The sequence below is a fragment of the Lethenteron reissneri genome, chromosome 21, assembly GCF_015708825.2.
Source record: "Lethenteron reissneri isolate LAM-NWPU_2019-01 chromosome 21, ASM1570882v1, whole genome shotgun sequence".
Classification (NCBI taxonomy): domain Eukaryota; kingdom Metazoa; phylum Chordata; class Hyperoartia; order Petromyzontiformes; family Petromyzontidae; genus Lethenteron; species Lethenteron reissneri.
In genome coordinates, this window is record NC_083799.1 from 13,875,847 (window position 1) to 13,894,127 (window position 18,281).

At 46.0% G+C, this 18,281-nt stretch overlaps 1 protein-coding gene across 1 annotated transcript in view; it reads left to right on the top strand.

The window, feature by feature from the left end:
• Positions 1-18,281, top strand: part of LOC133345274 (SCO-spondin-like) — a 178,995-nt gene that overhangs the window by 131,643 nt on the left and 29,071 nt on the right. The window contains 8 exon segments of the mRNA XM_061555889.1: positions 541-671; positions 2,004-2,143; positions 4,507-4,553; positions 5,870-6,196; positions 7,824-8,005; positions 10,118-10,229; positions 14,697-14,835; positions 16,594-16,793. Coding sequence (XP_061411873.1) covers positions 541-671; positions 2,004-2,143; positions 4,507-4,553; positions 5,870-6,196; positions 7,824-8,005; positions 10,118-10,229; positions 14,697-14,835; positions 16,594-16,793 — 1,278 coding nt within the window.

Genomic DNA, 18,281 nt, shown 5'->3' on the forward strand with positions numbered 1-18,281 from the left:
CAACAGTCACGTCTGTTTGAGTAGTGAAATACTTGTAATTAATTTGAATACTTTCTGCACATGACGGCATAGTAGATGTAAACAAACGGAGACTTGGTACAATGGATCTAACAATAGCAACAGCAGGGAATGTAGAGAGATCAGAATAAGTGGAGCAAACCTCAATGGCACGTGCAGAAATGCATAATATTTAATGATGATGTCAAAAACACTTTCACAGTGATTTCCTGCTCAAGCGAGCATTGAGGTGGTTGGTGCTCATAATCCATCTACAGCCCTGAGCCAGTGGTGGAAATTCCACATTCCTATGGTATGGTGCGGGGAGGACAAGTCTCTCCATAGGACAACCAACGTTGACTTCCCCCACAACGTGGTACTAATTTTATCGACCCTGCTAGAATAATGGGCCGGCACTAAATATTATCGTTGACCAGGATTTGAACTCGCGACCTTCCAATCGAGAGCCGCTCGCTTCCACCGCTGAGGCAGCCGGTCGTAGAAAATCTACCCGAGTGACACTTCTGTTCTTACCTTTGCCAGTGCCGGAGGGAGTTTGCCCGGAGCCGCTGGTGTTCGACCCGTGCGGCTCGCCCTGCTCCCAGTACTGCGGGGGGCGGACGTTGGGGACCGAGTGTGTGCAGGAGTGCGTGCCCGGCTGCTACTGCCCGCAGGTTTGTGGGTTAGTTGGTTGGTTGGCGGTGGTTGTTGTGTGTGGGGGGTCACGGCTTACCATGCTGCCGCATTCGAATAACCACCCCCGCAGCCCTCAGCCCCGCTAGGAGTCAACCTCGGTGGCTCATTTGGTTTTAACCGTGGGTGAATGGTAAAATCCGCGTGGCCTTGTTGAATTTTAACAGCGGTTCGCCCTCGGTACTGTTACACCCCCCCCCCCCACCCACTGGTATCCCTGTTTTCACGTCTGGTCTCGTTGATTGTTAACAATGGTCGATTAACCGATTAACAAGGGCGATCAACTAAGGTCGATTAACCAATTAACAATGGTCGATTCACCGATTAACAATGGCCGGAGTGTAATCAACAACCTGTTAATGCCATCTGCTATACCGCGCTATCTTTGCCACTTCTGAAATGTGGATTGTAATTGAGATGTTGCTGGTGCATTTTGGAATGGGATGTGATCTGTTGAAGAGTACTAGTGGAACACAAGATGAGATACAAACAAGGAAAAGCTTATCATAGACTGCAGGCTTCAGGGCGAATTAACTGTAAAATGGCACGCCATCTGCTTTAACAGTGGCGTAGGCCATTATGTGCCAGCATCTTGGTCCAATTTTTTCAAAAATAACTCGATTGGAATTTGCATAGCAACCCCCGACTGCAAAAACTTGACAGGACCCCCAAATAAAGAAAAGAGTCTGGAGACAAATCGAGACTTTCCTGGGTGAACCAACACAATAATAATAATAGTACAGGGTTCTTCAAAAATGTTTTAACACTTATATGAGACTATCGTTTTTAATGGAAAAAGAACGGATAATACACTGTAACATGATAACAAATGTATGTTAATCGCTTCAAAAAGTCAAAAAGTCTCCACTTGCTCGCCATCATTGTCAACACGTGCTTGGAATCTTCTCCAGGTGGTCTCCAGAGCCCGGAGGCCACATTTCTTGTGCTATCGTTGCAAATTCTCGGAAGTGTTAACATTTTTTTGAAGCACCCTGTACAACAACATCCTAGTTAGATATTGACTCATCATCCCTCCCTCCAAGATTGATATTGTGAGTGCCACTGTGGGACATCAGCATTGCTCGTTGTACCAAGAGACTCTGTGTCACTCACCATGGGATCATGGGACATTCCACATCTGGCACAGGAGATCGACTGTTATTGAGCACCGTGCAATGCTCATTAGAGCAGGGGTACACTTTCACTTACGATCACCGCTCTAATATAGAGAGGGGTAGTGCCGGCGTCGGGGCTTGCCATTGATTTTTCACCGCGTCGCTGTGACCGCTACAACTCCCCCCCCCCTTCCCTAGGGTCTGCTGGAGCAGAACGGCACGTGTGTGGACGGTGCTGAGTGCGGCTGCGTTCATCTGCTCACAGAAGCCGAGGGCAGCAAACCCATCCCTTCCCTCATTGCGCCGGGCAGTAGGGTCACGGTCGGCTGCCTGGAGTGGTAAAGTGAATGGCGTAGCTCTGTTCTGCTGGGTGTGTGTGTGCTTCGTTGGGCTCAGCGCAGACCCAGCCGGACCAATCGTACCCGGAGAAGTTGCTTTGCTCGGTTACTAACGTGGTTTTTTGTCCATAATGCAGTTTTTTGTTTGGGTTAGATCGCTTAAATATACGTGTGTCGTTAAACCCGCCACCAACCGGCACAGACAATTAGTAAGGTTTGTCACGTAAACGGAACATGCCAAGCCAGAACGTTTACAATCTGAGTACAAGGTTTTGCCAGTAATTACAACCAGCTTCATCAGGTGACAGACAGATTTGTGGAAAAATCCTCCTGTTTCGTTCCTTAAATAGAGGGGTAGATGTGATGACATCACTTGTGAGCCCTTCTGGAGCGAAGAGGGGGAGGGGAATAATTAATGTATGTAAATGACAATTGGTATCTATTGCCGTTTGGGTTATTTATATGGTAATCAACATACATTATGCATGCACATTATGCAAGCCCATTGTTCTTGTACTTCCTGTCGATTGTGTGTACTAAAATAGCCATACCAATGGTAATCCCCATTGAAGTATGGTAACCTGTATAGGCATGCATTTAAACAACGTATTATTTTATGATTCGCTTCCAAGCAGTACAAAGTTTGTAGCTATCCGAACGGCTAAAATTATTTTAATTTATCTCAATTTCGATAGATTCTCTAATTCGTCTTGGCCAGTCATAACTAGTTTTGCACAGAACTTCAATATTATCAAAATCAATTGAATGCCCTTGTTGGCACGCGGGTTCTGCCATTGGGAGTATTTAATATTTCTTTGGTGTTCTTTTAGTCTCGTGCTGAACATAGCAAATTGCCACAAGTGCAATTAATCCGGTGGTTCTTTGTGCCAAAGTTCGTCATCGTCAGGATCATTGTCATCATCCGTGCGTTGTGTTATTGGTTGGGCTGCGTGTTGAGTGTTTCTCTTCTCGAGATTTGAACGCGAGCGGCTGCGGTTTATTCTGAGAGTTGCGAGTTCAGGGTTGGCTCAGCCCATCATTCATCTGGGGTCAATAATATAGCTACCGCTTTGTGGGGAAGTCAATAGTGGTTTTCATATGCACAGGCTCTCTGTCATAAGAAGGCAGGATTTCCACAACTGGTTTAAAGCTATACACAGGGGATGAGCATTGCCTATGCTTATTTGAGCAAGAAATCACTTTGACTCTTGTTTCTGACTGAAAGTTTGGTGCATCAAATGTTGAGACACATTAAATAATTAGCTATTGCTTGTCATAACCATTTAATCACCCGTGACACTGGCAGATGTCATGGCCTTTGCTGTGACATTGTCACCAGCAAAGTGCCCCTTTTAGCAAAGTGCTGCCAGAACGTAATGCATGTCAGAATCAGAATATGTATTTATACTGAAGGAATCCGATCAGCTATAAAGCTCTTTTTTCACAGATGTCCAGTAGGGGCGAGGAAGAACGTTACAACAACAAACTGAAGTAAAACATGATAGTCGTGTAGAGTACAAGAAATGTAAACAAGTCACCCAAACACATACAAATAAAATTTCACCATCCCCATCCTATCAGGAAAAGCCCACTGAGGTATTAACGTTTTTCTCAGAAGCGACCTGGCCACAAATAATTACCGCTCAACAAAGTTGCCCATCGTTTTGATATGTACAGCACCAAAATAATATGAGTAATACTCTTTGGTTCTTTCGGTAAAGTCACGTAGATAGAAAATTAATAGATCACGACGTTTCGATCGCAACACAAGCAACCGTCATCAGGTGAGACAAACACAGCAGGAGAACTGCTGACGCAGTGTTGTGATCGAAACGTGTTGCGTTCGAAACGTCGTAATCTATAAAAAAAAATTTCTACGTGAACATTACTACGTGACTTTACCAAAAGAGCCAAAGAGTATGGATTCCTGCAGTCACGAAAGCTTCAAATCAAGAATATAAATAATTTTAATGCATGTTTTTAAATGGGGAGGGATAAACAGGAGGACCCGGAGAAAAATCCATGCCACCAAGGGGAGGACATGCAAACCCCACATATACAGGATTCAGGATCGGGATTAAACCCTCAACCTGCTGCATACCCAGACGAGCAAGATAACATTTCACGGGCGTGGAAAATAGACGTCCCCCGACCGGGAACGTGGCGTGTGGGTTCAGTTCCATCATTCGTGATCACGGCACGAAAATTCCTGGCAAAGTTGCTTTTTTTGCTAAAATTAAATTGAGGGAGGTGTAAGATATTGGATTCTATCCTAACTCCCCCCCCCCACCTTTCTAAACATTCCCTTTGATGAATAACCTCAAAGGCTTTCTCTTTGTGTTCTTCACCTCTATTTTTAACAGCTTGTGCGAGGACGGCCAACTGCACTGCTCCAACGACTCCTGCCAAGGTGAGGTCTCCGTAGCCCCGATGAGCTCCCATTGGTGGAGGCGATGGCCAATTTGCCTTTCTCCTCGTGTAATTCTCAACGGGTTAAGCCTTCTAAGTGACATTGAAAGTTACCTAACCTAAAACCTGACCTAGTTTTTATTTTACCAGGTGAAGCACACTTGAGCTATATGGATATTTTTCAGAACTGACCAAATGGTAGCTCAACGAAGTGGCTTATCACGTGGAAATTCATAGCAACCAAATGCTCTAAACGCATATTGATTCTAAATTTGGAGGGCAGAAACTGGAAGATACAGAGAAACATCTCCATTTAAGACCGAAACAGGAGAATTTCTCCACAACTCTGACTGTCGCCTGATGATGCTGGTTGTACCAGCGAAACGTCATACTCGGATTGTAGATGTTATGGGTTTACTCTCCAGGACACGAGTATGCTGAAGTAGTAACTAATTGGCACGTTTTGTTCACGTGACAAACTTTACTAATTGGCTGTGTCGGGTGGTGGAGGGTTACGACACATTCATACTTACGCGATCGAACCCAAAAACCTTTATCATGGATAATATTTGTCGCGAAAGCCTGCATGTTCATAGTGCATGGCAGTTGCACAAGTAGGTCGCCGACCTAACTTTGTGTATTTTGAGTATCATCTTCTTATACGTTGAGACTTTTTCAACAATATTACAGTCGCTTTTGCCACATGAAAAAAAAAACTGCTAAAGGAAGAACAAAAACAACCCAAAGAGGACTTTTCACGCAAAGTGTCCTAAGACTCATTTGAGGCTCTTTCTGTATAAGTTATACAACACAATCACCTACCGGCCCATCCTAAGACATCGAATGAATAAAAAAAAACGACACTTCTGAATAAAACATTTTTCAGCCGTGAATTTTTTCCCCCTCCTACATCAAAGGTCATACATCGCATAAATAGGTTGTACATACCTTATCAGCCGTACTATCGGTCCCTGGTTCTCTCTGGTCAGAATGAGACCTTCATCAAAACACTGTGCGATGGAAATTACTCACTGACTGACAGACTCGCAGAGGGACAAATTACATTTTCACGTAATTTATAACAGCTGTTCCCAACCTCTCTGAATCCTGCGGACCACTGTGCGCCTTCAAATACAATTTGTCGATGCAACAGTTCCCCTGGCCTCACTTGCTTACCACCAGACCCCAGGTTGGACTTGGAGATTTAATATTGATGTAGATCAATATTAAATCTCCAAGTCGCTGCATAGACTCCTGCCCTAAAACGCTCGCCGGCATCACGTCGCTCAGTAACATCCGCGTTGTCGCCTCTGCAAGGCGCGGGAGTGCTGGGCGCGTGGAGCGAGTGGACCGCGTGCCGGCCGTGCGTGCCGCCCTCCATCCTGGTCGGAGGTCACCTGAGGCCCTTCCTGCGACCGCTTCACGAGGGATCCCTCAACGCCTCCGAGCTGCCCGAGCACCTGCGCCCGTTCCTGCCCACCCAGCGGCGCTTCAGGGACTGCCTGACGACGGGGAGCTCCCCCTCGTCCAGATCCGGGAAGGCCGGATACCGGCCACAGATGGGGAGAAGTTGGGACCCGGCGGAGACTTGCACTGCCCCGGCGATGGAGGAGAGGACCTGTGCCGATGCCGTCGCTTGCTCAGGTGAGGGATCGGACATTTATATTTTTTAAATCCTTTATATTAAGTTCGCTTGCTTGCTTAGGACCGTGCAAATCTTTCGGTCGTTTTTTAACCCACTTCCCGTGATCCAATCGAGCTGACATTTTCCACACAGACTCGTTGTGCGTGACAATTAATGTTCGTGAAATTTTTTTCCCAAAATGTTACACTTTTTAGGACAAAAATATTATATTTAATTACCAATTGCTTAATGGTGCAATGCAATCATCTGACCCATAGGTGGCAGCCATCTCAAGCCAGAGGACGAGAGGACTATAGCCGCCCCGCATATAAAGAATTTATAGTGAAAAACTTTGTTTTTACGGGTTATACTTATTATTGCTTGAGCTTGATTATTTTTCTTTGATTTGATTTCGAGCGTGCGCCATCGGTGTCATATCACGAGATGAAGGATACATTGGGGTGTCTCACGAAGCAGTTTGAGAATGGCCCTCAGAATTGGATATCGTAGAGCTACTTCTGATACCCTTGAGAGTGACCTCTGATCTACACAGTACGGGACATCAATTTCCCACCCACCCTGCTATATGTAATGTATGTTGAACTTCTTTTGCACCGTACGTAGCAAATCATGCTAATCAGCTATATCATGCCGCATGATATCGCAACTGATTTTTCTTAACTCTAAGAGCTATTTAGCCAATTAAGTGTTGGAACAAAATTTGGCTGAAAGGATTTTTTAAAATATGCAGTGATTGGTGACCGCTTTAATCGCAGACGCCTTCATGGATTCAGACCTCCTTTTGTGTGCGATGAAGTAGTGGCCATTACCCGAAACGTCACCTATTATGGATTTTTACTTTGAGGCCACATACAGCGTTATTGACGAATGTTTTGAGTTTTTTGGGTTCAAACCGAGCATCTCAGCCGTGCCAGCTCAGCATTCTTGACCTCTGGGCCATCTAGCCACCTCTAGTATTGATATTTGAATCTCATTTTAAACACCTTGTGATACCTGCTGGGTTTAAGAAAGACATGTCTTTTGTTTTAGCCAGCTTACATAGCCAGGTGATGCTGTGGCAGATTATGCAACTCGCAATCAGATGGCTGGGAGTAAAGTTTTCATTTAGGGGTCGACTCAGCCCTTTCTCGTATGGAGAGTCTGGTTGTCGCAGTAGTAATGTGGAAATTTTCACTACAGGATGTTAGTATGTTAGATAGATGTTCTTTATGTATAATCCAGGTGTATTTCCATTTCGGGACCGAAGTCTAATTTTCAAGGGGGAAGTGGGATTTAAATTGCTATAGAAAACAAGGAAACTAATTCTCTTTTGTCAACAGAAAATATACAGAGGCAACACACTTTGACTTTTCGAGTCGGGGTGTTATTGCATTCCATTCTTCTCGCTGCGTTCTCAAACACACAATAATCATTCTTCCAATCACCTTGTCACATCCAGAGCCAGGCCATTCAATGTGCAGCTGACGTATATATTCCGGGAAACAACAAAAGCGACAATGCTTTCCCCTCCCCATTTCTCTCTGTGCCATTACTACGACCCCTATCCCTCTCTTTCTCTCTCTCTCGCTGACTCCCTCACCCTTCGCATGTGCCGGTGCGGCTGATGGATGCGCGCGGACTCCGAAGACGATGTGTGCGTCTGGGGAGCCTGGGGTCCGTGGGGCGGTTGCCGGGAGCCTTGCAGCGGCGGCTTTCGGGTTCGTCAGCGGGCGCCGCTGGCCCCAGCCGACCCCACGGGGCCCAGGGCCCGATGCCACGGGGCCCGTCTCCAAAGCGAGAGCTGCAACACCGCGACGTGCCCAGGCAAAGTTGGCGCACCACGGACACTTACCGACGATGAATGATTTGCCAGCGAGTTTTGTTTCGCGCGTCTTGTGATCAAAGTATTGTCAATGTTGTGGGTTTACTCTGCAACTCACCGCCGCTGGTGCTGAAGTAGTTTACGTGACAAACCTTACTAATTGGCCGTGTCAGCTGGTGCCTGGTTTAACGACACATTTATATTTACGCGATCTAACCCCAGAAAAAAAACGTTTATCACGAAAGTTATATAGGCCCACTTTGTAGTTCACGGGCTCGGCTCAGGCTTGGCTCTGGCTCCAAGTGAGCCAGCTCAGAGCCACCCGTAACTTGAGCCGCCCCTGAGCAAGTTTCAACCCGTGCTCAAGATATCCGTGAGCTGAGCCACAACTGAGCCGCTCACTCCCTGCATCTTTTGGAAACAAGCGGGCTGCTCAAGCCTGAGCTAAGCCATGCCGATCTCCACGGCCCTAAGAATGTCTCAATCAACCTTGCAAAGGTCGATAAAAAATAAGTGCCACTGTGTAGGAAGTCAGCAGTTGTTGTTCTGTGTACGGAACTGGCCCCAACTATAGGAATTGGGAATTTCCTTTAGAGGCTTTGGGCTATCAACAAAAAACCCTTTTGAGTGTGGAGGCCACTTGGAAATTTTATTTTGCCAGCAATGTTTTCATCGTTTCAAGATCATTTTTGAACCATAAACTCCTTGGGGAGGCATCCTTATTCAGTATTTTATCTTATATGAAAAAATAATATATGAAATCATATATATGGAATAAATCACACGTGCAAAAATGCAATACCCCCAAAAATCCCAAGCAATACAAGGTGACATCACTCGAAAATGTCTAAAAGTTATGCCAGTAACCTACTTGACTTGCTGTACTACCATCCGCTAACCATTTAATAGCACTTAGAGGCCAATCGATACATAACCAATGCAGCTGTGACCACCCATTAAGTTCTGATGCATGGCACACATCCACAAATGTTCCGGCAGAGGTAATCACAGACCTACACAGAGCCCTCGGGCTCCCGGCAGCCAAACTCTCATTGCATAATTCACTTTCCCAATCTCGGGCAGCTAAATAAGTAAATAGGTCATTCCTCGTTAGGAGCAAGCAACTTCCTAAATCCGTTTTCAGTCACCGCTAAGGTCTGTGCTCTGAAACAGTGGTCGGGAAGTGATCTGCAGAACTGCCCATTGCACAACTACTCACCATCAGCACAGCTGACTGTTGACTGACTCATACCTGTCAACCCCTTATCAGTGCCCTACCTTATTACAGACCGATTCAGACCTCATTCAGTTGAACACGTAGGCTTTCGCGACCAATATTATTCATGATAGAGGTTTACATTTCGCGTAAGTATAAATGTGTTGTAACCCTCCACCACCCAACACAGCCAATTAGTAATTGATTTGTCACGTAAACAAAATGGCAATTAGTTACTACTTCAGCCCACCGGTGTGTTGGAGAGTAAATCCACAACATTTACAATTTTGGTACAACGTTTCACAAACAAATAGACAAAATTCATGGGGGTTTGTTTTTTGCCCATATTGAAACGGCTGTATGCCGTATGGACCTGAAAACTCAATTTCCATGTAAAAGAATACGGGTATACCGTATAGGTTAACAGGTATGCCGACTCTACTTCTGTTTTGGTGGCATCCTTTAGAAGAGTCTTAATTTTGAAAAACATTACTGGGGGCTTGGCAGTGGCAATGCGCAGGTCCAGAAGGGTTGGAAACCACTGCTCTAGAGAGAGAGAGAGGCGAGATGCCTCGGACCACGTGTCTTACGACGATGATGACCCAACTAAACTAGTACTAAACTATTTTTTATTTTACCAGATAGGGCCCACTGAGCTGCTTACATAGCTCTTTTTCAGAAGTGACCTTGCCACAAAAGATAGCTCAACGAAGTGGCTTATCATCGCGTGGACATTTATAGCAGCCAAATATTCTCACCGGACGTTTCTAAATGCGGAGGGGAAAAAAAACCAAGAGGACCCGGAGAAACATCCACGCTATCATGGGGCTCGAACCCACGACCTCTTGCATAGCAGGCGAGGTAGTTAACATCTCGCCACCGTGTCTGTGTGCCACAGGGGAGCGGTGCGAGGACCGGGGCAAGGCATTCCTGTCCACGTGCGCCAACCAGTGCCCGCGGAGCTGCTCCGACCTCTGGGAGCATGTCGAGTGCCTGCAGGGCAGCTGCAAGGAAGGTATTGGCGACAGTCTGACAATTTTCATTGAAGAAATTACGCGCGAAATTGTACGTTTTATTTGTACTTTAGTCAACGGTGACAAAGGAGCACGGCCATCGATAACTGCGACTTCCCACGTAATACGACGCGCCTGGATAAAAACCGCAGACTAAGATATTTCATAAGGGTTCTTAGAGACTGCAGTGCACTGACAATGACCAAAAATCGTACTTCGCTATATATGTAAGATTGACTGGCCTCAATGAATGGCTGAATTGACAATACTGGGGAGGAGAGGGAAAGAACATTGTGTACCCATCACATCAACTTCTAATGGCTAAGAGTGGATTAAATGTTTGGCTGTTCTAGTGAGCTAGACTTAGATAATGAATACATTAAATCCACAGACCAAGACTTGAGTAACATTTTACAGGTTTTCACAGACTAGACGAACACTATGATTTAAATCAAAAGTGCTGACTAAATTAACAAATTATTCATTGAACACGATGTATTAATTTGTGAATGACTTACTACTCTTTTGGATGGTGCTGTGGGCAGAGCACCTGACTCACAGTTTGGAAAGCATTGAGAATTGAAATCTAGATTCGGAGTCACTAATTATCACTGTGTAACATAAAAAAAAATTCCTGGGTAGTAAGTGTAATTTTACAATTGCTTATGCCTCAAAAGTACAGAAAAAGGCTTATTACTCCCCACAAACTTTGCTTCTTGTGACCAGGACACTTAAGCAAAGTTAATAATCCACTCCATTAATAACACGAAACTCTTTGGTTCTTTCGGTAAAGTCACATAGAAAACAATAACAGATCACGACGTTTCGATCGCCACACAAGCGATCGTCTTCAGGTGGGATAGAGCAAATCTAGATTAATAACACTGTATAACGAATATATTATATGTGTTTGTTCCCAGGTAATGAGTGTTTTTTCCTAATTGCTTATGCTTTCAAAGTACAGAAAATGGCTATTATTCCCCACAAAATTTGCTTTTGTGACCAGGACAGTGGTATTTTGAAATGTACCTATTTTAATGAGAAAACGTGGTGTGCATTTGTGTCATTCCTTCACGTTAAGTCCTGGTTACAAAAGCATCGTTTGTGGGGAATAATAGCCATTTTCTATATACTTTTGAGGCATAAGCAATTAGAAAATAACACTTACTACCCAGGAACAAAAATCGTGTTACATAGTGAATTATCATCCTTTCACAGGGTTTATTAGTTTTTGTTGTTGTCTACCGAGCATTGATAACACTGGTCAACACACTTTTTCTGGCATAAGGTATTCCAACGGTTTTAAGGTAATTTTGGGGTGCTGATTCCAAATCTGGCATCAGGTTTTTGAGATATCAAATATTGCATTTTCACTAAAAACTGCAGAAGGAAAATATTAAATAAATGTGGATATCTACATAAAATGATATTATAAACACACTATCCTAAAAATACAGCACCATATTTTAACACTAAAGCAGTCACTGACTCGCAACAACTTGCAATCATAAGTGACAGAGTTATTTCGGGTAAAATCAATGAAAATGGGGTATGCCGATAGCATAAAAATGAGATGTGATAGAGCAAAGCTGATCTCAGATTTAGAATCAGCACCCTCACATTAGTCTAAAACAGCTGCAAAAGTCCAGGCAACTCAAAAGTGGCCTGGTATGGAAATGCTAGCTCCTGTCGTAGGCAAGTGGAATTCCCTACCACTGTCTCAGGCAGCGGAGGAATATGGTCACTGCATAACGCTCATTGGAGTATAGAGAAATACCCCTTTTTACCGTTAACTGCCGAGAAAAATATACAATTCGGAGTCAAACTTGTACAACCACGTGGAAAATTGTTGGTATGCACTCAAGCAATGTAACCATATTGTTATAGCCAACGTTATTTTTTTAAAGGCCTGTTCTACTTTTCTGTTACAATACGATGTTAATGACAACGGTTGAGAATATTTTTTTTGAGGTTTACTCAGGGGCATTCTCGAGAAGACACATTTCCAAAAATAATGCTGAGGCCACTGTGGCATGGCTACGTAAGCTAACGGGATGAAAACTTCGTTTTCTCATGTCAAGGGGCCCTTCAATTATAAAAATGCAGCGTGTGGTAAAAATGGAACGAGATTTGGCCACGGCTCTGTTTGACAGGTGTTGTAATCGGCTTTCTGGATGCTCCTGTCAAATTAGTTGTGTTTTTTTAGGTCAGCACAAGCAGCGCAGAAATGGATTTATTTCTTTGATGCAGAATAAAAATCCAGACAGGATAAGCTCTTTCACTAAGGTTGCAACGTAACGTAATGAATGCTTTTCAGATGCAGCGACGTGAATTGCATTCCCCTTTCAATGTAATTCATCACAAGAGGTGCAGGACTCCTGAATTGTTTAAATCATTATTTAAATGACAAAGTATGACGGTACTGCATGGATAAAAAAAAAATATTCTTAACCGCCTTAGCTGTGTTTGTAACAACGTTTCGCTAATGCGCGGCGAAATTGACTCAGGGTCCTTTAAGTTTAATCTTATTCGAAATAATCCACAGTGGCTATACGCCAATAGCCCCACTCCCTCCTCACGCTCTCCATTTCGAAATTTGGTCCTGCGGATTTTCTTAGCGACAACCCTCGATGTTTTTTTTTTTCCACGCGTTCAAAGCATCGGCAGCATGGTTGCCGACTGAGGCCCGCTCTCCGATGTCCTCCGCTGGGAAATGTACCGCTGTCTCAGAAGTGCTCTGCCTGGCCGCTCATAGTCTGCCATTTCACTCAACATCCCAGTGGCTATATTTACCTTAAAAAGCTGCTCATATATTTTTAGGGCATCACCTGTGCAGGAGGTTGTTGGCAATTCTAGATTTGAAGCTTTCGTGACTGCAAGGATTAATATTCTTCGGTTTTTTCGGTAAAGTCACGTAGGTAAAAAATGTAAATTAAAATTAATAAAAGTAAAATAAAATATAAAATAAAAATCACGACGTTTCGGAGGCAACACAAGCTTCCGTCTTCAGGTGGAACCGTTGGCAATGTTTCCCTTCCAAAGGGCATTGATCCTTGCAGGGGGTTTTTGCCTACGATTGGCACCGCAGCGCGAGATTGCATTCGAAATTTCAATGAGCCTCGCACGGGAGACCTGCAGACTACCCGGAAGGCCATTCATCTCCACTCTGCACAGGTTTTATCCGGGTACTCCAGTTTCACGGCGGTGAGATGTTAACTCCCACGCCTGGTAAGCAGCAGGCCGTGGGTTTGATCTCGACCCTGACGCCTATATATTTGGAGTTTGCATTTTATCCCCGTGGTCACGTGGATTTTTCACCGGGTCATTCCGGTTTTTCCCTCCACATGTGCGTTTAGAGTATTTGGCTGCTAGTAATGTCCACGTGATGATAAGCCACTTCATTGAGCTATCATTTGTGGCCAGGTCGCTTCTGAAAAAGAGCTACATAGCTCAGCTGGCCTTACCTGGAAACATAACATTGTTTAAATTGTTTTAGTTTTCTTCCTCCAAATGAAACCGACTTGCTTAAAATTGGCCAAATATCTCCACTGCAGGACTATTCTGAAAAGGATTTACCATCTAACATAGTTTGGCAGCGAGCAAACTTTATGGATTCACTGCACTGAACACAATGCACAAGCACAACACGGACAGTTGCCAACAGGAACAACACAAAGCTCCGACTGCAAGATTCACAATTGATGTTCAAACAGTGGCGGCAGTGCACGAACAGACCGAAATCTCCTCGCCACTCTCTTCGCACTTCGATACGCTGCCTTGCAACAAAACAATTGATTCCAGCACTACCGTGAATGCGTCCTGCCCCCCAACATGCGGATTGTCGAGGGGGGAGGGGTTACTGCAAAGCAGCAGTCGTAATTCATCCGCGCCTCCGATGGTTGGCTACGTACGGTGCGAAAGAAGTTCAACTTACGTGCATGACCTTTTTGCTTTAATCCACCATGACGACCACCACTTCTGCCCCCCCCCCCACCACCTCCTCTTACTTACACCTTCCGCCTCTTCTATATCTCCCAAATTAAACTTCTCACAATTTGGAATGCAGTTATAGAAGAAGCACCGTACATGCATAGTGCTGCCCTTTTATTAAATCACGGCTGGACAAGGGCCTCCCCCATACCTTGTGGTTCATGGAGGTTATTGACCATACTCCACTACACTGGCCAGTGCAGGATGGCGAAGGTGAGGAATAGACATTAGAGCGTAGTACAGTACAACAGACGATTTTTGCCGCAGCGCCCTCAGCTGATAACATCAGAGTCACGTCTTGAGGCCGCACCCATCTCCTGTTTATGGCCCTGAGCCAGTGGTGGATATTCCTTATTCCTATGGCAGGAGCGAGTCTACCTATAGGACAACTACTATGGCAGTGCAGCTCCGTGAATTATCTCAAAATTTGCGAGGCAACGATAACCCCCCCCCCTCCCTCCGTCCCTCCGCCGGCACAGGCTGCCGTTGCCCCGAGAGCTGGCTACTTCAGGACCGTGCGTGCGTCCCCGTCGCGCAGTGCCGCTGCGGCCTCCCGTCTCCGAACGCCAGCCAAGAGTACCGGCCGGGCGAGGTGGTGCGGGTCGACTGCAACGAGTGGTACGACGATCGCCGCTGCCGCCGCTGCCACCGCAGCATCATTCCGTCGGATCGCTGCGCTGTGAAACGGCAGCGTCAAGTTCCCGTTGGGCACCAGCCGCGTGTTTCTGCTCAGCCCTGAATTTTTTACCAAGTTGTCATTTTGTTAATCATTCATGGTGCAGGGGATACTTCGCAGACTGCCCGGGTATATTTTTTAAACACTGTGTGTGTGTGCGTGCATCCAGTCTGAATGAAAATGCAGCATCGTCAGATAGTGTGTTCAAATAATGAGAAGTACTAACTGGTACTGATTATGCCCACAAAATGGGAGGGTTTCGTCATGCGATGGTTTGCGAACTGCACCACAAATTTGTCAACTTGAGTTTGATGCCTGGCCACGGCTAATATCAGTGGTGAGTGATGTCTGAACTGGTCCCTGTGCCACCCCTTCACCGACTCTCAATGACCAGCGTGGTGAAATATGGTGAAGCAATTTCCCATGACCCTACATTGCCTGGAGATGCCTTCATCCAATTTGCAATATGTGTACGGTTACAGTTTTTTTTCGTGAAACAAAAATGTGTAATTGGTAAGGGAATGACAATAATAAAATCTGAGTGAAAATTCAGGGTTAAATTAAATTGTTTTTACCATTAAACTAGTTATTGCGAAATAATTCAAAATAGCGGTTAGTGTCATGTTTAATGTGACAGAAAATGAAATTCCACACCCTCATGAAAGCCAATGATTGCAGTGGTTAAAGATACTATTTCCAGGTCATCAGCTCTCGAATTAGGTTTTAATTTGGCCACAGGTTAACAGTGCAAAACGTTGAAAACCCAGGTACACATTCAGTTCTCAAAAATCGTCAGACAACAAGGACTTGTCGTAGATTTTTTTAATTCACCAAACATTTATTTTTGGGATTTTTCTTCTTCTAAAAAGTACTTAAAATATGCAACTACTGCAGAACGATTGGAACGGTGCAATTGTTGGTACAATGCGGTGCAATTGTTGGAACAACACGTTAGAATTAAGTCATGCAATTATCATTCCAGTTGTGCAACAATGGGGCAGCAATTGTCTCCATGGTGGAAGTTCCACATTCCTCCGGTAGGAGCCATCGTGCTCCAGAGGACAACCCCTGGGCAACATCCCCCAAAATTTTCCTCGTTTTTCAGCAACAAATTAATGAGCAGATCCCCCAGGTCAAACTTGTTGACCTTATAATTGTGGGATATGTGCTGTAACCACGAAGCCACGCGCGCACTGTGCGCAGGAAAGACAGCCACCAGAAATATCCACCAATGGCTGCTGAGTTTCCAAGGGAGATGATGACAATGATGACCATTGCTCCAGGTTCGTTTGAACACGAGCAATAGGAAAGCACGCTGAAAATTGTCCAGGTATTGGTTTTCACAGCAGGAGAGAAAGAGGGGTGGGGAAACGATGAAAAAAAACTGATCCCATGCTGAACGACGTAACCTACGTGTGCGTGTGTGTATAGCACTCCACGCTACGAACCTCATGGCCAATACAAGTGACAATTATCTGAACCGGTCCTGGGCCTCCCCCTCGGTCGACTCAGCCTCAAACGAGTACTAAACATCACCACTGGGGAGACAAAGGCGGCCGGGCATGGTGCTGGCCACCCACCCCCTCGTGTGCCGTACCGGCCTTCGTAGGTGCTCGCTAACAGCGCTTGCCCCTACAGTCTGTTACAGGCTACACTATGGGATCTTTGTCTTTGTGTTTTTGCGTGGCTGCCCGCTGCAGCGTGTGCGTCAAGGGCACGTTCGTGTGCACGGAGCGCGTGTGCCCGGAGTTGGGGCCCTGGTCCGCGTGGGGCGAGTGCTCACGCAGCTGCGGTGGAGGCACGCGCGTGCGGCACCGCGACTGCCCCGACACGTCCGCCCCGCACGCGTGTCCCGGGGAGCCCCAGCAGAGCGAGGCGTGCAGCCCCCAGCCATGCCGAGGTAAGGGGGACGGCGATCAGTCGCGGCAGGGGGGAGACAAATATCGCCTGTGTAGCCTTTAACTGACCGGTTGGGGTCACGCACACGCGCACGCGGCGCGCCCGTGACAAGGTCACGGTGCAACCAAGGCCACCAGAATACAATGATTTCTCCACCGAGACGGATCAGCTCTCGCCGTCTCAACACCGCGCGGTGAACCCCCTGGAGTGAACCGTCATTGTGCACTTGCCGGTGCTCAAATTGTTGGACTTGTACATCCGTAACAGGTTTTACGTCCAACCAGTGGCGCGTGTAATGAGGGCGGCTGTTGCGCGGATATGCCGATTCGTGTTGTGTCCTGGACACCCTTGCTAATGAGATGTTCCGTCTCGAGGGATTTCCGGGTGAAATCGTTAATTGGCGGCTCTGCAATGGCAGGGACGTGGTTGCAGTTAGACACTCCGTAAGTGCAATTGTATGAATATTTGTATAAATTTAAGCGGCCAATAAGTAGACTTCAGTAGTGCCTTCACCATTGATTCAGAATGTCTTGTGGGCAGCCCATGCCCGTAATCGCGCTTCACGGAGACGGTGGTTGATGCTTCACGCAGAGATGCCCGGAGTGTGGTGATAGCACACTGGGTGGTAATAGAACCACTCCAGGACCAGAAGGTGCCTGTGTGAAGACTCAAGAGCAAGTAGGTCTGTGACGTATATTTGCACGGTTTGAATGGTTATCCCCTTGGTATCCATGTGTTTTCTCTGGGCACTTTGTGGTGTTCCTCTCCTCAGGGTGTAGAACGTATTGACTGTGCTGGGGCCTTGTCGAGGCTGTAACGCGGCGGCAGTGCGGGTTGGGGATTGGTGGGCATGGATGGAATCTTTGTGATTGGATGGGGTACCAGGGTAGTAGTGAATGCGTGTGATTGAGTGGTGTGCCTGTTGTGTTGCCGAACGTTCCCGCGGATTCTGCTGATGCTGGGATTCTGAGTGGCTGTCTCTCTTTTGTGTGCATGCAGAGGACCGTCGCTTTTATAGTTTTTTTCATCCCCGAGCCTGTGATGTCCTTCACCCTTTGTTCTTTGTCTCTTTGTTTTCTTTTTCTCCCGATATCTCTTCTAGTGTAATTGCCCTGGTGACGTTGTATTTTCCAGTTTGAATTTTGCAAGGTGCTTCGAGATGCACTTCCATGTAAGCACCAAATGAATGCAAATCCTTAGTATTACATATTTTGAATATATGTTTAACATACCGCCATATGTCCAATTCACATTTTAAATGAATTGACCTAACAGCACAAAACTGAATCCCACTTCGAAGTGGTGCGTGCTCACCCTCGTCTTGCAGAATTCGGCGAGCAGTGACAATTCCACATTATCATGGCGGGGCCATATCTCCCCCACGTACCACGTGACTTCTTGAGCCCTCTGCCAGTGGCGGCGCACAGCCAGGTGTCCTCATCCCGCGCCGTGCTGAGCCCGCGCGCCGTCGCTTCCGTGCCTTCCCGTG